This window comes from Lemur catta, chromosome 7 (genome assembly GCF_020740605.2).
Source record: "Lemur catta isolate mLemCat1 chromosome 7, mLemCat1.pri, whole genome shotgun sequence".
In the NCBI taxonomy this organism is placed as follows: Eukaryota; Metazoa; Chordata; class Mammalia; order Primates; family Lemuridae; genus Lemur; species Lemur catta.
Genome location: NC_059134.1, coordinates 9,303,313 through 9,328,729, shown reverse-complemented (window position 1 = coordinate 9,328,729; position 25,417 = coordinate 9,303,313). Strand labels below are relative to the sequence as shown.

At 38.6% G+C, this 25,417-nt stretch overlaps 1 protein-coding gene across 3 annotated transcripts in view; it reads left to right on the top strand.

Moving 5' to 3' along the window:
• The window catches only part of ARHGAP32 (Rho GTPase activating protein 32), a 201,936-nt gene extending 177,697 nt beyond the window's left edge, over positions 1 to 24,239 (top strand). For all 3 annotated transcript variants that reach the window (XM_045555418.1, XM_045555417.1, XM_045555419.1), the window contains 11 exons: positions 2,007 to 2,109; positions 3,459 to 3,603; positions 4,050 to 4,132; positions 10,899 to 11,006; positions 11,281 to 11,426; positions 12,005 to 12,200; positions 13,799 to 13,944; positions 16,388 to 16,459; positions 18,485 to 19,363; positions 20,050 to 21,032; positions 21,847 to 24,239. In XM_045555418.1, coding sequence (XP_045411374.1) covers positions 2,007 to 2,109; positions 3,459 to 3,603; positions 4,050 to 4,132; positions 10,899 to 11,006; positions 11,281 to 11,426; positions 12,005 to 12,200; positions 13,799 to 13,944; positions 16,388 to 16,459; positions 18,485 to 19,363; positions 20,050 to 21,032; positions 21,847 to 24,099 — 5,114 coding nt within the window. In that variant the 3' untranslated portion in view covers positions 24,100 to 24,239. The remainder of the gene's footprint in view (positions 1 to 2,006; positions 2,110 to 3,458; positions 3,604 to 4,049; positions 4,133 to 10,898; positions 11,007 to 11,280; positions 11,427 to 12,004; positions 12,201 to 13,798; positions 13,945 to 16,387; positions 16,460 to 18,484; positions 19,364 to 20,049; positions 21,033 to 21,846) is intronic.
• Positions 24,240 to 25,417: the final 1,178 nt, after the last annotated feature.

The window sequence follows — 25,417 nt, the reverse complement described above, 5'->3', positions numbered from 1 at the left end:
TCTGAATGAGTCTACTGTAGAAGACAGACTGTCTAAATGAGCATGAACTCTTTTACCTACCTAAATGTCATGAGATAAGAGCCAGCCTTTTGGCTACCATTTGCTTGAAATATCAATTTACAACTTTTTATTTTCAGTCTAAATGCATCTTTGCAGGTTAGGTGAGTTTCCTGAAGACAGCAGATACTTGGTTTGTGTTTTTTTATCCCTTGGGCCAGTCTATGTCTCTTGAGCGGGGAATTCAAGCCATTCACATTTATTGAGAGAACTGATAAGTAGGACAGAATTCTGTTCATCTTGTTGGGTAGAACTTCATTGCTATGTTTTCTGTCTTCAGCCATTGTGGTAGCTGGGATTTGATCTTTAGTTCTTGAGTAGTTTTACATTCATGGGTCTTTCTTGTGCTGATCTGTGTGTAACTGTCTTTTGAGTACTTCTTGGAGGGCTGGTCTTGTCTTGGTGAATTCCCTCAGTCCTTGTTTATCTGAGAATGTCTTAATTTCTCCTTCGTATAGAAAACTTAGCTTAGCTGGGTACAAGATTCTAGGCTGGGCATTATTCTGTTTCAGAACTGTGAGAATGGGGCCCCAATCTCTTCTTGCTTGTAAGGTTTCAGTTGAGAAATCTGGAGTAATTCTAATGGGCTTTCCTTTGTATGTTACTTGTGTCTTTCTCCTTATAGCTCAAAGAAGGGTCTCTTTAGTGGATATTTTGGTCAGTCTGATGACTACATGGCGTGCTGTTTTCCTATTTGCTATGAATCTCCCAGGGGTTCTTTGAGCTTCTTGAACCTGTATATCTAGAGTCCCAAAACAACACGTGTTGACGTGGATGCGGAGAGACAGGAACACTCATACACTGCTGGTGGGACTGCAGACTAGTGCAACCCCTATGGAAAGCATTAATGGAGATACCTTAAACAGATTCAAGTAGACCTACCATTCAATCCAGCAATCCCATTATTGGGCATCTACCCAGAGGAACAAAAGTCCTTCTATAAAAAAGACACCTGTAACCGAATGTTTATAGCAGCACAATTCACAAGTGCAGAGATGTGGAAACAACCCAAATGCCCATCAATTCATGAGTGGATTAATAAATTGTCGTATATGTATACCATGGAGTATTACTCAGCTATAAGAAATAATGGTGATATGGAGTCCCTTTTGTTCTCCTGGATAGAGTTGGAACCCATTCTATTAAGTGAAATATCCCAAGAATGGAAAAACAAGCACCACATGTACTTACCAGCAAATTGGTTTCCCTGATCATCACCTAAGTGCACATTTGGGAATAACACCAACTGGGTATCGTACTGAGGTGGGGGGTGGGGAGAGGGGATAGGTGTATACCTACATGATGAGTGCGTTGCATACCGTCTGGGGAATGGTCACATTTGAATGTTCTGACTTGGGGGGATGGGAAAGGGGGGAGGGGAGTGGGGTATAACTACATGATGAGTGCGTTGCGCACCGTCTGGGGAATGGTCACATTTGAATGTTCTGACTTGGGGGGATGGGAAAGGGGGGAGGGGAGGGGAGTATAACTACATGATGAGTGCGTTGCGCACCGTCTGGGGCATGGACACGCTTGAATGTTCTGACTGGGGGGGGGGATGGGGGGAGGGGATGGGGGGTATGACTACATGATGAGTACAGTGTGCACTGTCTGGGGAATGGACATGCTTGAAGTTCTGACTCGGGGGGATGGGTGGGACATGGACAGTGTATGTGGCCTGAACTTTTGTACCCCCCATGATGATAAGCTGAAATAAAAAAAAAAAAAAAGAGCCAGCTTGATTATTCAGGAACTAGTTAGGTAGTTTAGATGTGAAATTAAGTAAAGATGCCCTCATCATTTTTTGTAGTGGAGTAAAATCTTCACCCCCTTTAACTTTAATTTATAAATTTTATTTTGCTTTTGAAAACTAAAATGTTCCCATTTTTGGTGATTTTAGTTCCACTGAATGCTACCAATTTAATCTATGTCTTTAAAAATTCCATTAGTGCCACAGGTTCTTCAAAGCTGCACAGCATTCATTGAGAGATATGGCATCGTGGATGGAATATATCGTCTTTCTGGCGTTGCATCCAATATCCAGAGACTGCGGTAAAGTCTTACATGGCATTTTCTTTTTCATTCCTTTTTAACTCATTAAAGTGAAATTATTTCAAAATTCAGTCATTTTGATAACTGTAATTTTCAGCAAGATAGTTTAAATACAGTAGGAAATAATATCCATATTGTTCTCTGTATATATTTTTCTAAATGACATTTCTTCATCTGTAGCATCAGAGAACCATGCACCTTAATCTCTTCAATATTGTGTTTTGTCTCTTTATAATGTTTGAAGATTTTAGCAATTTGAGTCTGAACACATGACAACCAGGAGAGATGAAATTACATTATAATAGAATTATTCTTTAGTTCTTAATTAAAATTGATGTGTGTGAAACCTTTTCTAACTTCTTTGACCCTAATTCTGTAATATATGCTCAAGTATGAGTGTGTTACATATTTCACATCCTCCCCGACATCTTCTCTGAGACAGAAATAGTGGTATCCTCTTTGCCACCAATATAAATTTTATTTTTGCTTAATCTCTTGGACTCTAGTCTATTCTTGATATGCTATTATCCTTTCTTTTTCACTGTGATACATGATAACTGCCATTATTCTGTAGGTATTTTAATATTTTAATTGACCACAGAGCTCATCTCTGTTTTCAGGAATACACCTTTGGAAAATACTTAAAGTGGTTCTTTTATTAAAGACAGTTTCAGTCTTTAGTTTAAGACACAGTAAATCTCATATTCAGCTTTGTCCACACACATCAGTCCTCTCATGCCTGTGGATTAATATTAACTAACCTGGAGAGTGAGCTTAATCTGCCTTAGTATTCTGAGCACAACTTTTATTTTACTTTCTTTAATGCTACAGATTTTACTGTCTGTTAAAATTTGGTATTAGCTGGGAGTTGCTTTATTAATATATTATTTCTGGCTTTTTTTATCCTACTTTACTAAAACATTCCTGAGCTATCCAACTTATATCCAAGGAATTTCTGTACATAGCTGTTCGTGCACGAGTTGCCATTCAATCCTAGTTTCTGGGATTGCCAGAATAGTATCTATTCAAACCATTAGAGATTAGGAGTCCAGTTTTCAGATTGATGTGCTATAAGAGCTGCTCCTTCATATGAGTTTTGAGGTTATTGTCCATTTTAACATTAAAGCTATGCCTTTAACATCCATGTAGAAAAATACCTGTCTTATGATAAGGCATCCAATTGTTGCTGAAGTCCAAATATAACTTACATGAAATACAATAAATTGAAGAAAATAGGAACTCATTGAGGTGGAGCTGAATACTTTGGTCCTTTGCTTTCTGTTTTTAAGTCATATATTTGCTTTCCTGCAATAAAATAATTTTGTTTTGTCCTCATCTGCCTTTATTAGCCATGAATTTGACTCTGAGCATGTCCCCGACCTGACAAAGGAGCCATATGTTCAAGACATCCATTCCGTGGGCTCCCTCTGTAAGCTGTACTTCCGAGAGCTCCCCAACCCTCTGCTCACCTACCAGCTATATGAGAAATTTTCTGTGAGTACAAATCACTTTTGAATCGAGTGCTTTGTGGAGCTTTGCTGTGGTTTTGTTTAAAACATGTGAAGATTGGTTTGATCACATGTAAGAAATAGTTCTGTGACTAAAATGACTCCTTAAAAAACCAACAATTATTGCCAGTTTATCTGTAATCTTTGCTGTTTTCATACTGTCATTCTTTTAGTTTCTGACTTTGAGCCGTTAATCTTACCACCTTTAATATTGATTGCCATTAAGCTTTTTAAAATTAATATTTGAGTAGATTTCAGCACTCACATTGTGTGAAAACAGTTTACTTCCTTGCTATTATGTTGTGTTTCTTCCTCATTTAGCATCAAAGAGTAAAGTGAGTTAATCTCAGAGTGAAAACTGAATTATAAGTGAAGAACTTTCAATTTTACCAACAAAACTCACTAGTTTATTTTCCATTGTGATTGCTACAGGATGCTGTTTCAGCAGCAACAGACGAAGAAAGACTGATAAAAATTCACGATGTTATCCAGCAGCTCCCCCCACCACACTACAGGTAAACCACAGCTGGCCAATACCGGATAGAGGGAGAAGTCAGTTGATCTGTAGCAGTGTTGTTTTCCTTTGGATTTCTAACTATTTAAACTTCCTTGGAGTTCTAACTAATCAAACTTCCATTTTTCCAGAATGAATTTTATTCATAAATATATACATTTTTATTTATTTATTTGTCTTTATATCCCCAGGGCCTGGCATAGTGCTTAGTAGCATCCAGCATCATTTACTTACTTAAATGGTAAAAGAATGAATGAATAAATGACAAATGAATGGCTGACTAAACCTGGAGGTTTTTTTGTTTTGTTTTGTTTTTGTTATTGGTTTTGTTGTTGTTGCTACTTTTTAAAACCCAATTTGGTTTGTATGTTAGTTTGGACTCTCAGGGATATTTTTGTTTATATCTGAGAATACCAGACTAAAATTAAGGATGACTTTGCCATTTAGTGAGAGAAAGAAAACAGTAGACACTGTATTATAGTATGTAAAAAAGCAAGAGATACATTTTCAAAATTCAATTATGGACAAGAAATTAAATTTAGATGTTCTTGTAATATACAAATTAATTTAGTGCTGATTTTTTTCAAAATGACATTGCTTATAATGTATTTTTAAAAAATCACTACATTCAACACAATTTTTAATCAATGTTAATAATCACTTATTTTTAAATAGATATAAATGCATGATAGTCATGAGCCAGAAAGTAACTTAGCATCAACTCATTGTCTTACTAATGTAACCTGTCTCAAGGGAAATGCAATGAAATTAATGAGGTCTAAGAACCCATTAAGTGTGGAAGAAACTCAAAATTAAAGAACTTTCATGAGGTAAACTCAAAAAATTGAGGTACTTAGCCCTGAAAAGGAGGGCTGAAAAGATAAATCTGATCAATACACAGTTATTTGAAGAATATCTTTAAGGGAGAAGAGAATTTTCTTTATCAAATTATCAGAAAAAAAAAACTAGTGCAATATAAAGAATATCGGCTTTGGTAGATAGACCTGAGTTTGAATTTCCAAGTCTATCACTTATTCCTGTGTCCCTTCTCTAAGCATCAATCTTTACATCTGTGAGCTGAATGTAATTGACCCTCTACATCCAAGGGTTCTGCATCTGTGGATTCTACCAAGCACAGATTGAAAATATTCAGAGGACAAAAAAGGTCTGTACTGAACATGTACAGACTTTTTTCCTTGTTGTTAATCCCTAAACAATACAACAGAACAACTATTTACATAGCATTTATGTTGGATTAGGTATTATGAGTAATCTAGAGATGATTCAACGAGAGGATGTGCATAGGTTATATGCAGATACTATGCCGTAAAGATCAGGAACTTGAGCATCCTTGGATTTTGGTATCCACAGGGAGTCCTGGAACCAATCCCCCGTGGATACAAGGGACAACTGTACTAATAATGCCATCTTAAGAGGAATTTTTTAAATGATAAAATATGTGAATAAGCCTGGCTTTTACTATTTTTGTTTTAAGCTAAGCATAGTGAGGCAGATGATTAGATTTAAGCCAAGACTTCTTGACTTGGTAATTTTACATGAGGTATGATAGAAATACATCTTTTTTTCTCTCCATTAAAGTAAAGAACTGTCAATATAATGTATGTACCTAGTCTTTAAAAGCCAAATGGCATGCAGAGCTGACACTGAGAAACAGCAGTTGCTTCTCCATTTCTAATTTCTTTTTCCCAGAAGTTACTACTCTCAACTCTTTCTTCTGGAGTTGACTCCCCTGCTTCTACACAGCATGCTTATATTGCTATTTGTTGATTTTTTGCTTTTTGATACTGTGTTGCTCTCCTTTCAAGGTAGATGAGGATGTGGCTCTTTTACAGCCTCCTCCCCTCAGTACTGCACAAACACACGCTCCCCTTCCTCAGAGTCTAGTTGGGTCTGCATCGGGAGCCCAGCCAGTGTTCAGCATCTGCATTGCAGTAACTACATCACTTGCTGACAGCTGCACTTAATAGTATACTAGAATTACTTTTCCTTTCTGGTGTAACCATTTGGGGTTTTCTGTGGAGTAATTGCCCATTTCTGACTTGCTAAGTTTCTATTAATATTTGTCACTAGTTTGTTCCCTCAACCCTGTAACAGAACTATATATTAAAGAAGTGTTTCTCAGTGTGTTCAAACATATCAAGCAATGTTTCCTTTTTCTTTTTTCTGAAAACATCCCTTCTAGGGCCTTCTGTTCCCCTGCCTCAATCCTGACTGATTGTTCTCTAGACCTACAAGGAAGCTATTAACTCCAGTCCTTTACCCTCACCCTGGAAATTCCTTTCACCACCTTCATAAGTTAGATAGCTTCTTTTCTGGATCTCGTGTTGTCATTTCCTTGTTTTTACTCCCTGCTTTGGTAGTACACATCTTTGCTATCTTCCTGAGAAGAGCTATATAGGGAGTAATTTTTTTTTTTTTTTGAGACAGAGTCTCGCTCTGTTCTCTGGGCTAGAGTGAGTGCCGTGGCATCAGCCTAGCTCACAGCAACCTCAAACTCCTGGGCTCACGCGATCCTTCTGCCGCAGCCTCCTGAGTAGCTGGGACTACAGGCATGCGCCACCATGCACAGCTAATTTTTTTCTATATATTTTTTTTAGCTGTCCAGATCATTTCTTTCTATTTTTAGTAGAGACGGGTCTTGCTCTTGCTCAGGTTGGTCTTGAACTCCTGACCTCGAGCAGTCATCCCGCCTCGGCCTTCCAGAGTGTTAGAATTACAGGCGTGAGCCACCGCGCCCGGCGGGAGTAAATTTTTGAGACTTTGATATCTGAAAAACTCTTATTCGATTCTTGTATTTGATTGATAATTGGCTATATAATTTTAGCATGTAGATAATTGTTTTCTCATAATTTTGATGGTATTGTATCATTGTTGTTGACCAAAAATTCTGCAGCAAAGTCTGGTACTAGTGTACCATTCTTTTAATATAATCTGTTTTGTCTTGGTTTGTTTTTATCCTTTTTGGATGTTTTCAAATTTAGAACATACCTAATGATCAGTTTTTACATTGATATATCTTGGTATGGGTTCTTTTCCATTCTTTGCTTTGGGCACTTTATGGGTCTTTTCTATCTGGAAACTTACGTTCTTCAGTTCTGGGAATTTTTCTTGTGTTATTTCTTTGATGATTCTCATTGCAATTTAAACCCCATCATTTATTCTCTTCCTGGGATTTCTGTAACTCTTAAACTAATAGCCCTTTTTTTTTTCTCTACTTTTGTCAGTTTCTACCTATGGATTTCCTCCAAGTCCTCTGTTGATTTTTTAAAAATTTATTTCCAAGAACTTATTTCCATCCCTTTTTCACTGAATGTTCCTACTTTGTAGCATGCTATTCTTTTTTCATGGATACAGTCTCTTCTCTTTGTGAGAATATTATTAGTAATTATAGGTTTTGTGTTGCTTTAAATTGTTCTCTACTCATCACAGTGTTTGTTTCTTACTCATTTTGCAGCTTCCCTTTTTGGCAGCTCACCTTTATCAGGACTTTGCAAAGCATTCAACTGAGGTTTCATGGAAACACGCAAACAAAATTTTTTCTAAAAACATATTTTATAACAAATGTTGATGGCATTTAATTAAATTATGAGTCAAAATAACCTATATGAATGGTTATGGAAACACTTATAATTGACTTTAGGTAAGCTTATAATACAAATAATATTAGCCAATGTGCTCAGGGATACCACAGAGAAATGTATTAGCCATAAAAACTTCCTATGCCCTGGACACCAATCAGTTCATTTTTCAGAGGGAATTGAAAGTAGTAGTTACTCTTGTGAGTGAATTAAGAGAACTCAGTAAGAAGAGACTCTATCATGTACATATAAATGTACACATTTGCCTCCTATAATGTATTATGTATTTAAGAATTCTTACTATTTATTTTCTTCATACAGTGAAGTATATATGTTTCCTACTATAAATTTTTATATAAATAAATCTCCCACTATGTGTTTTTTATCTATATCTCTTGTTCTCCATTATATATATGTTTATACTCTTCTGTATAGTACATTTATATCTTCTATATACAATATTTATCTATATGTTCAAGGCATTGTAATGTAGGGACTCTGGAGCCACACTGACTGTACTAGCTGTGTGACCTTAGGCAAGTTCCTTTGCCTCTCTGGCCTCAGTTTCATCATTTGTAACATAGAGAAAACAATAATAACTTTCTCATAGGGTTGTTGTGAATATTAAAGAAAAAGCACATAGAACAAGGTCTGTTAAATAATAAGTGCTATTATATGAACTAAATGAGTTTACTATTATTGATGTTATCTCCTATTATATATATTCATCTATTTATGTGTTAAATCTATATATATATACACATGTTTATGTGTGTGGATATGTATATATCCCCTACAACTGTTGATGTGTATAGCTTTTCTACTATGTTATGTTTACCGACTCTAATTATATTTGTATTTCTCCTACCATAGTATATATTTTCCTATAATACATAGTTATAGATATTTCTCACATAATAGGTATTTCCTCTACTAATTTATATATATATCCCTTGCTATCTAATCTTCCCTATTAAACATATATTCCACTATATGTTTTTTATATATACTCTATTGCCTATTTAATATAGAGATGCTCCTTGACTTACAATAGGGTTATGTCTGATAAACCCATTGTAAGTTGAAAATATCATAAATGCATTTAATATACCTAACCTACCAAACATTGTAGCTTAGCCTGGGCTACCTTAAACATGCTCAGAACACTTACATTAGCCTGTAGTTGGACAGAATCATCTGGCAACACTGTAGAGTGTCAGTTGTTTACCCTCCTGGTGACGTGGCTGATTGGGGACTGTGGCTTGCTGCTACTGCCTAGCATCTCAAGAAGGTACCATATCACTTATTGCTAGCCCTAGAAATGATCAAAATTCAGAATTCAAAGTATGGTTTCTACTGAATGTGTATTGCTTTCGCACCATTGTACAGCCAAAAAATCATGAGTTGAAGCATCGTTAAGTCAGACCATCTATATAAGCTCTCTAAAACATAAGCTTCCTGCGGTTGTGAATTAATTGTCTTATCACGATATTCCCAGAGTAGAGCCTTGCACACAGATGTTCAATAATATATGTTGCATGTATGTTCTGTATATTTTGTATACTGTATATTTTATAGCTTCATGTATATACACATATATATGTAGCATATATAGCCTAATACCTTCTTTACCTGTCGCCTAATATACATTATTACCTACCATGGCAGTATAAGATGTTTTGGGGGGTTTTTTCCAATTTTGAATATTACTGGGAGGACCCTCCTTTCACGTGGAATCTAGATTTTTTTTTTTTTAGGATAAAATTTAGCAGTGAAATTCTGGAAATCAAAAGATACTAACATTTTTTTTCTTACTACTATACAATAATATCCAAATTGTGTTCCACAAAAGTTTATGCAATTTGAACTCTCATGTGCTGAATATGAAAGTGCTCACTTCATGGAATCCTGACTAAAATTCTACATTAACTTCTGAAAAATCTTTATTATTAGATAGTAAACCAAATAGGTATCTTTGGTTGTTTTAATTTGCAATTCTTATGAAATACATTTCTGAAGTCCTTTAATCTTTCCTTTTCTTCACCCCCCCATAATAAAATTTTATATTATTTTCTAAATACATTTCTCAAGCTTTCCACCTCTTTATAGTCCCCAGGCCAGCTTCACTTCTATCTGTCTTTCCTTGTTTAAACATGTACAGAAAGGACAGAGAATTACCATTTTAACTCTAAAGCAGCTACAGTAGATGCTGTTGAATAAGCAGGCCCTTTGGAGCCACGCTGACCTTGATTTGAAACCCAGCACTGCCACTGCCAGTTTGTGTAATTCCTGGCAAACCTTGACTTTCTCCTCCATACAAGGGAGAATAGTAATACTGTGCTTGTCAGAGTTACTGTGAGAATTAAATGAGACTCCTCGTAAAAGCATCTGGAACAATGCCTAGTCTAGCTGGTATATTCCTTTTTGTCTCACATTCATGTTGGGCAGATCTGAATTTTTGTGGTTCGTATGTAGACTAGGATTTAACTTTCATTAGTGTTTCAGATAATAGAATCTTACATTTCTGTCTGCCATTCATTATCTTTAATAGTTTTAATCCCTGTACTGTTAGAGAGGGACATTTTGAGATGTGGTAGGTGACAGATAATATCTCTGTGTGTGTACACACACATTTGCTTATCTGGTTTAACTTAATTTAAGCTGATTATATGATTTCCAAAAATACTCTGCTCTGTTGTCTAATCTTGGTATAAATGGAATTTTTAAAATAAAGCAAATTTTGAATGGACAAGGTAAACCAGGATATTAGGATTTGAGGAAGGCTCTTTATTCCAAAAGCATATTGTCTGCTCAAATATTCTCCCCTTGATCCCTATCAGAATGTTTCTTGTAACTCTTTTTAGGCTTGTAAGACATTGCTGTTTTCTTTCATAGAAGAAATATTTAAATCCTTTCCTATTAGCCTGTCTGCTTCAAGTAGAATGGCATAACTTCAAAATATCATTTGGTCTAGAAACTAGCTTTTGTGGAGTAGTCACTTCTAATAATAATATTTAAACCTAGTACATAGCAAAAAAATTGCTTGGGTTTGTATGGTCTCCTTTTCCATTTTGCTATTGAAAATTTACAAATTAATTAGTGGGCTTTTATGTTCTACATTGCTACATACTGTTTCTTTCTATTAATATGTCGTATTTCATTTTCCAGAACACTGGAGTTCCTGATGAGACACTTGTCTCTTCTAGCTGACTATTGTTCCATCACAAATATGCATGCAAAAAACCTAGCAATTGTTTGGGCTCCAAACCTGCTAAGGTAATTTGCATTTGACTTATGACCTTTAGTAGAATTAATCATCTTAAATAGCAGTCTAATTCATCAGTGTTCTTAAGGAAAATTTTAAAAGGTAAAACAAATTCATTCTTTTTATTAGCATTTCCCTAAAACAGGCAACTGGGGCTTAGCTAAAGGACTGTAAAAATATGATTTCTTCCTCTGGTTTGTCTGTGATTTACATGTTAAAAAAAAAAAAAAAGCCCTTTAAGACTGCTATCTTTGCAACTTTCTGATGGATATGTTTACCTCACAGATCAAAACAGATAGAATCTGCCTGCTTCAGTGGAACAGCAGCTTTCATGGAAGTGAGAATTCAGTCTGTGGTTGTCGAGTTCATCCTTAATCATGTTGATGTGCTTTTTAGTGGCAAAATCAGCGCAGTCATGCAAGAAGGGGCAGGTATGGCTTAAATGGGTTTTGTTTACTACCAGGAACATGGATGTAAACTTCCAAAGGAATGAAGAACTGTGCATTTCTTATTTCAATTATTAAAATATGTCATTGGGATAAGGCAGCTAATTTATGTCTGTTTTCCAAAATGCACAATCTGATAAGTTAATTTTGTATGTACATAGTGAGAAGAGCATGTTAGGCCTGTTGTTATCTTAAGTTCATGACATATTAAAAAAAAAGATCTTATCACCCATTATTCATGTATATAAAGATATAACATGGAGCAGATGAAGAAAAACACTAAAAATATCTGAGTGATCTTTTAAGAAAGGAAAATAAATAGTTAATGAATTAAAAATGTGTATGTATATATATATATATATATATATATATATATATACACACATATATGTGCCACTATTAACAACCTGGTATGTCACCTCATTTAATATAAAGCAGTATGGTTTTTGCTACTTAAAATACTTGAAGAAAATTTGAAACTACATAGGTAGATAGATGGATGGACAGATAAAACAGCCTTCTCCATAGTTGACTTTCTACTCCTTTGGGGTTTTTTTTGGAAGCTTCTTTATCAAGGCCCAAGTCCCTGCTGGTGTCCTCTCCATCCACCAAGCTGCTGACATTGGAGGAAGCCCAGGCACGAACTCAAGCTCAGGTCAATTCTCCAATTGTGACTGAAAATAAATATATCGAAGTAGGTGAAGGCCCTGCTGCACTTCAGGGAAAATTTCATACCATAATTGAGTTCCCACTTGAAAGGTAAAATTCTTATTTTAAAATATGATTTTCATAGCTATGTGTTATTGTTTGCTTTTAGTTTTGTATTTTAGTATTACTATATTAAATTCTGGGCCAGTCCTAGAAAAACCTGTTTATTTGAATATGGATGACATTTAACACTTTGTAGGGAATGATACAAATGATTCTTGCAAAGCATTACGTCATCCTGTAATTTTTAAAAAGAAGAAAGTCAATTGTATAGGGAATATTGTTTCAAAAATGATACACTTTCACTATATAGGGTTGATTTTTCTCTCTGAGATATGTTATTTAGAAATTTGCTTAGAAATAAGCTGTGTTGGAAGAGCTTATTCAGAAAGTAATGAATGGACAATGACTTGTGAGACATTCGTTTCACACTAAGGTTAGAATAGGTCAGTAGTTCTCAAAATGTGGTCTCCTAACCAGCTGCATCATCTGGTGATTGTTAGAAATACAAATTGTCCAGTATTACCCCAAACCTACTAAATCAGAAACTGTGGGTGTGGGACCCAGAAATCTGTCTTTTATGAAACTTTCATGATTGTGATAGCTGCTAAAATTTGAGAACTGCTGCAGTTTGCTCTCTCAATGCCCCTCCCAGCTCTGAAATTCTGTTTCTCTAAAGAAATGATAATTACATGTTTTCTGTATCTTCTTTTACTAGTTATAGTAGGAAGACTAATATATGTGAAAGTTATTTTTGATGTATCTGCTACTCCTTTGACTATTACACATGAATGTAAGGATTTTGATTCTCTAGATTGGATGGTACTGATAAAACTTTAGAATTTGTTCTTTCCATATTTTAGTAGATTCCTCTAACTTCTTTTCACTTCTCATGACTAAAAATGTCCTATCAGCAAAATGTTGGAATATACTCTTGTACTTTGTCTTTGAGTTTGTCTTCAGCATCTTGGTTTTATATTTTTAACTCCATAATTTACTCAAAAAGTTTCTTTATAGAGTAGTGGTTAAAAGAGTAGATACTGGGATATAAATAGACTTGAGTTTCAGACCTGACTCCATTATTTGCTAGTTTGAAAACAGTGAGGAGATTATTTGAACTTCTTAGTGTCTTAATTTCCTCAGCTATAAAATGAGTATAATAGTACCTGCCTCAGGTGGTTATATCTAATTTAAAGGAGACACTGCATATAAGGCAGAAGCACAGTGCCTGTCATTCAGCATATTGTAGTTATTATTCTTAATACTTTTCTTTTTTGTCATTACTCCACTCATACCTAAAATGATTTTAACTCTATATTATTGTTGGAGGTTTAATATTTCCTATTCCTAGATATGTCCTATTCCCATTTACTTTGTAGATTATGAAGTTGGATCTAAATATTAAGATATGTATAAATGATCTTTGTGAAAATAGTTACTAATATTAAAATCCGCATGTTTAATTTCCATTTTCTGCTTTGGCTACCTGCACTGTGCAGGGCATGCTACGTGGAAAGTGTATGTTTGTTTGCTGTTCTGGCTGTGCCTCTCCAGGCTGTTTGGTTCTTTCTATCATTTGTTCATTTCTTTTTCTATAAGAAAAGACAGACCCTCAGTTGCCTTAATACTGATTATTTTCTCTCTCATAGAAAGAGGCCTCAAAATAAGATGAAAAAATCTCCTGTGGGCAGCTGGCGTTCCTTTTTCAACTTAGGGAAATCGTCATCTGTTTCTAAACGGAAGTTGCAGCGTAATGAGAGTGAGCCTTCCGAGATGAAAGCCATGGCGCTGAAAGGTCAGTGCCTTCGCTGCTGTGCTGTGTCCTGCCACCGTCATGATGGTCTCCTGTTGCTCTGGGTGCATACTTCATGTATGGGCTTTGTTGTTTTTTTTGTTGTTGTTTTTATAGACAGAGTCTCACTCTGTCACCCAGGCTGGAGTACAGTGGCACAATCACAGCTTACTGCAGCCTCAAACTCCTGGGCTCAAGTGATCCTCTCACCTCAGCCTCCTGCGTAGTTAGGACTACAGTCATGTACCACCACACCCAACTATTTTTCTTAATAGATATTTTTTGTAGAGACAGGATCTCGCTATATGACCAAGCTGGTCTTAAACCTTTGGCCTCAAGTGATCCTCCCACCTTGGCCTCCCAAAGTGCTGGGATTACAGGTGTGAGCCACCGCGCCAGACCATGTATTGCTCTAATACGATTCAGTGGAGTATGGCCACAGTTGTGTTGCACCTATGGAGTATCTTCTTTTAGCAATTCTTTATCCCCAAATTGAAAGGAAACATAAGTTATATATTAATATGTAGTAATACCCAATTTCTTAAGGAAACTATATAGATTATATATGGTGGGAATGCAATTAAAAATTCACAACATATTTGTAACATAGCTTGTAATAAATACTGCTGTGGTATTTAAATGTATTGATCTGTATTCTGACATATTTAAAAAATGACAAAACCATATTTCAACATGCCTTTCAAGTTTATAATTCTTATAACCAAAGAAGTTATTTTTTTATTTTTACTAGGTGTCTCACTGATAGTATTTTATTAGATTAAATCAATCTATTACTGTTAAAAAAACTATTCTTTTAAAAGTAGTTTAAACCCATGTTGTCCTGATATTAACAGCTTCTGAATCTAGGAAGGATAATAGTACTTTCTTCTTAGGCAATGTTAGAAGTCTAATGTTCAATCGGTTTACTTCATCATCCATTCAGTATGCAATCACGTAGTAAGCATGTGCTGGATATTTGATAGCAGGCCCTGCAGATAGAAGGAATATTACGACAGCCTTCTGTGTCTAAATGGGAAGTCATACATGTAAGAAAATAAATTTCAGTGCAGAATCATAGCTATTGAGATAGAGGTTTATATAAGGCATTTATGGTAGGAATTGTCAATTCTCATGGGGGAGGGGCTGGTAGACAGAAAATACAACCTTTGACTTGGGTTTTGAAGGATAAGTAGGGACTCCCCTAATCAAAAGGACTAAGTATTTCAGAAGATGGGAAGAGAGAGAAGAGAAACAGGTTGGGGGCTGAATTCTGAAGAAAAGCGTTGTGTTAAAGAAGTGGAAAAGGAAGAGTTGTCATGAGAGGAGAGTAAGAAGGAATGATTAGAAAGGTTGGCAAAGGACAAAAGAGAGAGGCGCTGTCCTCTGCGGGGCGGAGGGGCTTAGAAAGGGAGTGTCGACAGTGCTGCCAAGGGGTGGGAGAGGATGAAGACATTTAGCAAGTAAGATTCAACACATATAATTAAAGCATCTGTATTCGTGTGCCAGAGCTGCTGTTAACAAATTACCACAAATTGAGTTGTAAAAAACAACAGGAATTTATTTTATCACAGTTCTGGAAGCTCAAAGTCTGAAATCCCAGGGTGTCATCAGCAGGGCTGTGCTCCCTCCAGAGGCTCCAGGGAAGAATCCTTCCTGGCCTCTTCCAGCTCCTGGTGGCTCCTGGAATTTCTTGGCTTGTGGCAGCATCACTCCAATCTCTGCCTGCGTCTTCCCATGGCCTCTGCGGCTCTCGGCGTCCTCTCTCCTTATAAGGATACCAGTCACTGGGTTTAGGGCCCACTCTAAATCCAGTATGATATCATCTCGCGACATCGTATTGGTCTTTAGGAAATATGAAATAAATAAATCTTACAGTTAATCTCTATGCCCAAGTCCATAATCCTTTAGAAAAGAGATTTTTCATATAGGAAACCATTTGAGAACAATATAACACATTATATAATAGGATAATAAATTGCTGTCAAAATGTACAGTTAAGGCCGGGCGCGGTGGCTCACGCCTGTAATCCTAGCACTCTGGGAGGCCGAGGCGGGTGGATCGCTCGAGGTCAGGAGTTCGAGACCAGCCTGAGCGAGACCCCGTCTCTACTAAAAATAGAAATAAAAATTATCTGGACAACTAAAAATATATATACAAAAAATTAGCCGGGCATGGTGGCGCATGCCTGTAGTCCCAGCTACTCGGGAGGCTGAGGCAGTAGGATTACTTAAGCCCAGGAGTTTGAGGTTGCTGTGAGCTAGGCTGACGCCACGGCACTCACTCTAGCCCGGGCAAGAGGGCAAGACTCTGTCTCAAAAAAAAAAAAAAAAAAAATGTACAGTTAATCACTCTTGGAAGTTTAAATGTGTCAGGAAAAACAATGATCCCTTTAACTCCATATGTAACAAATAACAAAACTTCACCTTATTTGATTTTCATTTTTCAGGTGGCAGGGCAGAAGGAACGCTCCGCTCAGCTAAAAGTGAGGAGTCTCTTACTTCTCTCCATGCAGTGGATGGTAGGACTAAAAGCATCAGTTGTCATATTCTATATATTGCATAAAAGAACACTGCATGAATATATTTTATCAATGTGTGCTTAATAAATAGGCTATCGGCTATCATTTCCTAAGAATACTAGTATCTACTATTATTCAGATTGATGTTTTAATATGGTTGCAGTCTTTAATCTTTTCACTTTTGGCATGATTGCTATTCAATTTACATAAAAATAGCTGAAATGTTTTTAAGTCATACATTTGTATTTATTAATCCCCAGTGAAAACTTGTTATTACAGTTTCCTTCTTTAGATTTCACAATGGGAGCATAATGCTACCAAGTATAAAATTAAGCAGTTCTGATACTTAGACTAGTAAGTCATCTTTTCTCTTGCACATGGCTTAACCTGACCTTAAATTTCATGGATCAGATTGATTACAGGTGGTCTTCATTATCCAAGGATAATTAGCACCTGGAGAAGGCACTTAAAGTGTATCTGCTTAAAATAGGGGCCAAAATTTCATGGTGAATAGTGAAAAGGATTTGATTACAACATAACTTGAAAAACAAAACTGAAATATTGTGCAAATAAGTTTGTTTTATCTTTACATTAACAAAACTTGGATTATAGTTGCAATGTGTACTAATTTTTAGAACAAAGAATTACTTCAACATTAATTTGGAAGAAGGTATGATTTTTCCAGCAGTCCCCAACTTTTTTGGCACCTGGGACCAGTTTCATGGAAGACAATTTTTCCACAGACGGGGGTTGGAGCAGCAGGGCACTCAGGCAGTGAGGCACAGCCTGGTTCCTAACAGGCCATGGAATGGTGGCTGGCTGTGGCCCAGGGGTTGGGGACTGCAGGTTGGGGCCATGTCAAAATAGGACATCATTTATTTGAGTTTTGGCTTATGTCACAGGGTTATAAAGAAGGTCCTTTTTGAAAAACTAATCAAGAGCTACCTTGATTGATTTCCCAAGGGTTCTTCTTAATCCATTGATATTCAGATCATGCTCTTTTGAAGTATCCTATGGTGTCATCATCTTGGTGAATTTTCTCATCTTCTAACTGCCAAACCCTCGTTAACTAGTGACTTTGCTTGTGAGTCAAGAGGTTCTCCCACATCATTTTATCTGAGTGGCTGACATCTTACAAGTTTTCCAAGATTTTCAATTAAACTGGAGTCAAGATAATCTACATAAACAATGCAGTGGGCTGGGTAGATGCTAGTGTTAAGCAGAAAATAATATTTGAGTAGGGATTCGTTGTATAAGTGGTCAGTACATTCATAAATATATTATGTTAAGGTAGTTTATGCCTCTTTATGTTACATTTTAACTATGGTAATTATAATAATTGCAATAGAATTGAGAGTTCCTTTCTTACCAGTTGGATATTTAGTAGCATCATAAGATTGTGTAATACCCTCTACCACTCTTGAAGACTGAGAAACTTAAAGCATATTCTTTTTAAAGAAAGTTTTATTAGTATCTGAAAGGAATTCTTTACTAAATATGTATACGTACTTTATAGGATTGCAAAGGTTTTTTAATTGAGAAGTTCGATTTTTTTTAGAAATTTGGCATTATAAGGCTGTTTCCCCACAAAAACAACCTCATTGTTGGTATAGATCCAAAACGCTATTTGAAGTGATTAATTCTACTTCATCAGTCATATGTGGGTTAGTGATAAAATAAGACACAAAGAAATGAAAGACGTGCCCAAGGTCACGCCAAGAGCCAGTGTTAGAGTAGTGATAGAATCCAAGAGTTGTGAGTCCTTTCTTCCCATCCAGACCATGAAATACTGCATTCTCCCTCCGATTATAGCAAATATTTGTTATTTAGCATTTGGTTTGAGAGTTCTCTTATCTCAAGTTTAAATGATCTGTGTGCACTGAGAGAAGACTTCCAGAAAGAAAATGAGAAGTCACATTTATTTACCCTATGTAGTAAGTTACTGCTGTACTAAGTAGGTGACTCATCATAGTGTTGTGTATCCTATGACACTCATACTTTGGCTTTGTTATCCATTTCTACCAGGTGATTCCAAGCTCTTCCGACCTAGAAGACCCAGATCTAGCAGTGATGCACTGTCTGCCTCTTTTAATGGAGAAATGCTGGGGAACCGCTGTAATTCCTATGACAATCTGCCCCATGACAACGAGAGTGAGGAGGAGACAGGGCTGCTCCATATTCCAGCTCTTGTGTCTCCTCATTCAGCTGAGGATGTTGACTTGAGCCCACCAGACATTGGGGTAGCCAGCCTGGATTTTGATCCAATGTCCTTTCAATGTAGTCCTCCTAAGGCCGAATCAGAGTGTCTGGAGAGTGGTGCTTCCTTTTTAGATTCATTAGGATACTCCAAGGATAAACCAAGTGCCAATAAAAAGGATGCAGAAGCAGGTGGTAGCCAGTCTCAGACTCCAGGAAGCACTGCAAGTTCTGAACCTGTTTCTCCTCTTCAGGAGAAGCTGAGTCCATTCTTTACCCTGGACTTGAGCCCAACTGAGGATAAATCATCTAAGCCATCCTCATTTACTGAAAAGGTCGTGTATGCTTTCTCTCCGAAGATAGGACGGAAATTAAGCAAATCACCTTCTATGAACATATCTGAGCCAATTTCAGTGACCCTTCCACCTCGGGTGTCAGATGTCATTGGTACAGTCTCAAATACTGCAGCTCAGAATGCATCATCTCCAACCTGGGACAAAAGCATTGAAGAAAAGGATGTCACAAATAGATCCCCCACCGAGATAGTAAAGATGAAAACAAATGAGAGAGAGGCCCAAGAAGGATGTGACTCTGAAGTCCAGCCCCTGGACCAGGTGGCTGCTGAAGAAGTAGAATTGCCAGGGAAAGAGGAGCAGTCTGCCTCAAGCAGTCAGAGTAAGGCTGTAGCTTCTGGACAGACTCAGACAGGTACCGTTTGTTTTTCTCCATTCTTTCTTTAAGTTAAGAGGGATCTTCAATCCTGTGTGCCATCTGTGCCTTTTAAGAGAGAAATGTGCTCCACAGCTAGCCTTTAATCAAAGAGAATGCTTTTATGGATAGTGCTGATGGCGCAAAGCCCTAAATTAAAATCAAACAAAACTCCCCAAAGGGGCCAGTGGTCCTGCTTCAAACCTTCACAAAAGTCCCCTTATCTCTTTGGACAGTGAGAATTCGTGGATAATTTTTGCACAACTGCATAGTTCTTGATTCTGTTTTCTCTTCTAATAAAATATCTTTATTATAGCCTTACAAGTTAACCAACCAGCCTACACCATCAAATGTAAAAACTGTTCATAGTAACAATCTGCAAGCACTTGAAGCTTGTTTTCTAAGCGATCATTTCTCTGACAGGTGAGGGCCCGGCTTTTTTTTACCCCCATCCTGTAGCAATTCAAGAGGAGATTGCAATCTTTAAACACTCTTTGTTTTAGTTTTCCTTTTGAACCAGATGTGTTTTCTACAGCATTTGCATGTGGGATAGAAGATCATGGATTGCCATTTTGAATATGGAAGGCACCTATTTTTTAATGATCAAATGGGGAGTGTTTGGCTTTCCATATAGGATAACATAAGCTACCTTTTCACTCTCATTTTTTTTCCCAATTTCCCACTAGGAGCAGTTGCCCATGATCCCCCTCAGGAGTCCGTTCCTGTCAGTTCAGTCTCTCTTATCCCACCACCACCGCCTCCGAAAAATGTTGCCCGAATGTTGGCGCTAGCATTAGCTGAGTCTGCACAGCAAGCCTCAACTCAGTCACTGAAGAGACCAGGGACTTCTCAGGCTGGGTATACAAATTATGGAGACATAGTGGTGGCTACAACTGAAGATAAACTGCCCAGTTCTTACTCTGCTGTTGCCCTAGATAAGGCCTATTTCCAAACAGATCGACCAGCAGAGCAGTTGCAGCTCCAGAATGGAACACCAGGCAACTGTGACCAGCCTCTACCAGAGACAGCAACAGCTGGGGATCCTACCCATTCTAACACATCTGACTGTGGGGAGCAGCACCACCAATTAGACTTGTCAGGGAATCAGCCACATAGAACCTATTTATCTGGGGACCCAGAAAAGGCCAGAATTACTTCAGTTCCCTTAACAGACTCAGAGAAGTCTGATGATCACATACGTTTCCCCGAAGACCAGTCTGGGAAGAACAGTATGCTGACTGTCTCCTTCCTGGATCAGGACCAGCCTCCACTGCATTTCTACAGCGGAGAGCAACCTCCTTCTCACCTTGGTGCAAGTGTGGATAAACCTCATCGCCCTTCGGAACTTGCAGACAAATCTCCCACACCTTCTAATTTGCCTAGGGACAAAATCTACCCTCCTTCTGGGTCCCCTGAAGAGAATACCAGCACAGCCACCTTGACTTACATGACAGCTACTCCAGAAATAGCTGAAATGAGCAGCAGGGAAGCCAGCTGGGATGTGGTTGAACCGCCCCCTTCTGCCAATTTTGCTGCTGCCACCGTTCAGCGCACACATAGAACTAATCGCCCCCTTCCCCCACCTCCTTCCCAAAGGTCAACAGAGCAGCCTCCAGTCGTGGGACAGGTACAAGCAGCAACCAGTATAGGATTAACTAATTCCCACAAGGTAAGAGGGGAGGAAGTCAGGGAGGTGAAATATACTTTTTCCAAAGTTAGGTCATTTTTCAGCAGGGTGTATTGTTATCTTTGAGTGACATACAACATTTACATTTAGGTCCTGGGACAGGTTTCCATGAAGCAATTCCTATTTGAGGTTGGAATCTGCCTTTACCTTGATGGTATTTTTTTCTCTGAGAAAGGAGTAGTTACTAGATGGCTGTAGTTTAACTATACCTGCTACCATTTCTTCCTAAAGTGAACACTAAAAAGTCATGATCAAATGAGACAAAGTAGGCTTTAAGTGTCAAGGTTGTGGGTTTTTGTTTTCGATTTTTTTTTTTTTTTTTTGCCAACTTTATCACTGACTCATTGTGACTTTGGGCAAGTTGTTAATCACCCTCTGCCAGTTAATTCACATCTACACAATGAAGATATTTCCTTCTCAAATGTCATCTGTAAACGCTGCCTTGCACATTTTGAGAAGTATAAGAAATTACTGTTCCCTAGGATTTTTTGTTGTTTTCACAGCATTAATGAGCAGATTGTTCCATATTCAAGCACTTGTTTTGATGAGAGAATATAGTGTGCAGAATGCTAACGTTTCTTCCTAAGTTTCTCGTTTTTCAAAAAAGTGCCAAAGGTTTTTTTGTGGTCACCATGAACTAGAAGGACTTAAATTTCTAGTCCTTAGTGGAGGAAACTACATTTACCAACTACTTCTCTCCCCAGGCAGCCTCAACATATGAGTAACAGATTTAATAGTATTTGATGCCATAGCAGGGCATAAAAAGCAGACTCATAATATTATCATCTTTCAATAGGTTCAAGGAGTAGTTCCAGCTCCAGAGAGGCCACCTGAAGCCCGAGCCATGGACGACCCTGCATCTGCTTTCCTCAGTGAGGGCAGTGCAGCTGCTCAGTGTCCCATGGCTGCTCCTGCTGCCCAGCCAGGCCTGCCTGAGAAAGTGCGGGAAGGCGGCAGGGCCCCGCTGCTGCACCTGCGTGCCGAGTCTGTCCCTGTGCACTCGTGTGGCTTCACTGCACCGGTTCCTCCCACGAGGACGATGGAGAGCAAGATCGCTGCTGCCATCCACTTCAGCAGTGCAGATGCCACCAGCAGTTCAAATTATCATTCCTTTGTCACTACTTCATCCGCCTCTGTGGACGATGTGTTGCCTTTACCACTTCCTGTCCCACAACCTAAGCATGCTTCTCAGAAAACAGCTTACTCCTCCTTTGTGAGGCCTGATGTCGCCACTGAGCCCTTTGGTCCAGAAAACTGTTTGCATTTCAGTATGACTCCAAACTGCCAGTACCGTCCCCAGAGTGTACCTCCACACCACAATAAATTAGAGCCACACCAAGTGTATGGTGCCAGGTCAGAGCCACCAGCCTCCATGGGTCCTCGTTATAACACGTATGTGGCACCAGGAAGAAACGCATCTGGGCACCACTCCAAGCCATGCAGCCGGATTGAGTATGTGTCTTCTTTGAGCTCCTCGGTTAGGAGTACTTGTTACCCTGAAGATATTCCACCGTATCCTACTATCCGGAGAGTACAGTCTCTCCATGCCCCTCCGTCTTCCATGATTCGCTCTGTTCCCATTTCACGGACAGAAGTTCCCCCAGATGATGAACCAGCCTACTGCCCAAGACCCCTGTACCAATATAAGCCATATCAGTCCTCCCAGGCCCGCTCAGATTATCACGTAACTCAGCTTCAGCCTTACTTTGAGAATGGACGGGTCCACTACCGGTATAGCCCTTATTCCAGTGCATCCAGTTCCTATTACAGTCCCGATGGGGCCCTGTGTGATGTGGATGCCTATAGCACAGTCCAGCTGAGACCCCTTCACCGCCTGCCCAATCGCGATTTTGCTTTCTACAATCCTAGGCTGCAAGGAAAGAACTTGTACAGTTATGCTGGTTTACCTTCACGTCCCCGGGCCAACGTGACTGGCTACTTCTCTGGTAATGACCATAATGTTGTCAACATGCCTCCAACTGCTGATGTAAAGCACACCTACGCATCATGGGATCTTGAGGACATGGAAAAGTACCGCATGCAATCCATCCGGAGAGAGAGCCGTGCTCGGCAGAAGGTGAAAGGGCCTGTCATGTCCCAATACGATAATATGACCCCAACTGTGCAAGATGACTTGGGAGGGATCTATGTCATCCATCTGCGCAGTAAATCTGATCCTGGGAAAACTGGACTTCTCTCGGTGGCAGAGGGAAAGGAGGGCCGACACCCAGCCAAGGCCATCAGTCCTGAGGGAGATGACCGCTTCTACAGGAAGCACCCAGAGCCAGAGTTAGACAGAGCCCACCACCACGGAGGGTACGGCAATACACAGCCAGAGAAACCCTCCCTCCCTCAGAAGCAGAGCAGCCTCAGGAACAGGAAGCTTCATGACATGGGCTGTAGTCTCCCTGAGCACAGGGCACACCAGGAAGCAAGCCATAGGCAATTTTGTGAGTCAAAAAATGGGCCACCTTACCCCCAGGGAACTGGCCAGTTAGATTATGGGCCCAAAGGGATTCCAGACACTTCTGAGCCAGTCAGCTACCATAACTCTGGAGCAAAATATGCTACATCAGGGCAAGAATCTTTAAGACTGAACCACAAAGAGGTGAGGCTCTCCAGAGAGCTGGAGCGGCCTTGGGCTAGGCAGCCTCCTGCCCCAGAGAAGCACTCCAGAGACTGCTACAGGGAGGAAGAACACCTCACTCAGTCAATGGTCCCACCTCCTAAGCCCGAGAGAAGTCATAGCCTAAAACTCCATCATACCCAGAACGTGGAGAGGGACCCCAGTATGCTGTACCAATACCAACCACACGGCAAGCGCCAGAGCAATATGACTGTTGTGTCCCAGTATGATAACCTGGAAGATTACCACTCCCTGCCTCAGCACCAGCGAGGAGGCTTCGGAGGGGGAGACATGGGGACGTTTGTGTCTCCTGGCTTTCCCCATCCACAGAGTAGGACATACGCTACAGCTTTGGGTCAGGGGGCTTTCTTGCCCACAGAGTTGTCCTTGCAGCATCCTGAAACACAGATCCATGCAGAATGAGCCCTGGGAGCAATAGAGTTGAAGCAGCCTCTGCTGGACAGTGGACTGTTCTATTTTTTTTCAATAACCAAAAAGATTAAAAAAGAAAAAGCTATAAAACCCCTGACCACATTTAAAAAATAATAAAAGTAAACAAATCATTTTCTTCCCCTTCCCTGCTTCATTACCACCTATTCCATCTATAGACTGTGTCATTTTTGTCTCTAAAAATGATCTAAATGATTGTAAAGCACTGTGTTGAAAACCTAGTAAAGAAATTTGTCACAGACCATACTTGCCATGTAGGGCTAATTTATAAGAGCCTGAGGACTGCCTTTAACTGAATTTGAATTTAACTTTGTCCTTTCTTCTTAGTATTTGCTACATAGTTCAGAGCAGTTTACGTGTATTTCCCAGTAGGCTTTTGCATTTACTGTTGTGTTCCTACTGCTTTGGTAGCTGCACAACTTGCCCGGATGGACGCCCCTTTCTCACTTCATTCTTCCTATCTGAGAAGGGTCTTGTGTCCAGTTAGAGTGGAAAAAACTTCCCTGATCCTTCAGATAAGTCAGTCAATTAGCAACCTTATAATTAAAGATAAGAAATTAAGACTTTAAATTACACATTAATCAAGAGTCTTAAAATGTCAGACCATTTAGACTCAGGCTGAACCTGAGTTCTCTTCACATTTTTATTTTTCGTACTTGTTCCTCACTGTTCAATGAACAGGCTCATATCACTGCAGAAGAGATTTTTTTAAATTAGAGTTTAAGGAAATTTTTTAGGTGGAAAAAAGTACTTATTGTCAGTGAACTTTGTTAGCACCAGAAAATTATATCAATGCTTTTAATGTGTTGCCTGCTTTCAGATTTTCTTACCCCTGATAATATTTGGTAAATTGTAATTCTAGTAAAACATGTCATAGTATTTGTTTTCCTAAATTAGCAGCTTTTTTCATTTATAAAGAAAAAGCATGGTTTGACTGGATACACACATAATTTATCATGAATATAAACTTACATGTTAATTTCTGTTTCTAAACCAGAGTAAAAGGTTCCCTGGGAATTTTTAAGTATCTGTGCATTATCTGTTAGGAAACTGTAAGTTCCTGCCATAACCACTTGGTACGCAGCCCCATTTCACAGATGGAGTTCTGGGCAGTTCTGGTTTCCGTCCTGAGGCATTCCGTACTGTTTGTTTACTCTGTGCTTGCGTGGTCACAGAGTTACTGTAGTTGCCGTCTGCACCAGCATTTCAGGTATAGCTCTTTATAACTCTGTAGACATGTTTAACATGTTTAATACCCAGGACTTTTCAAAGTTGCATTCCTTATTAGAGT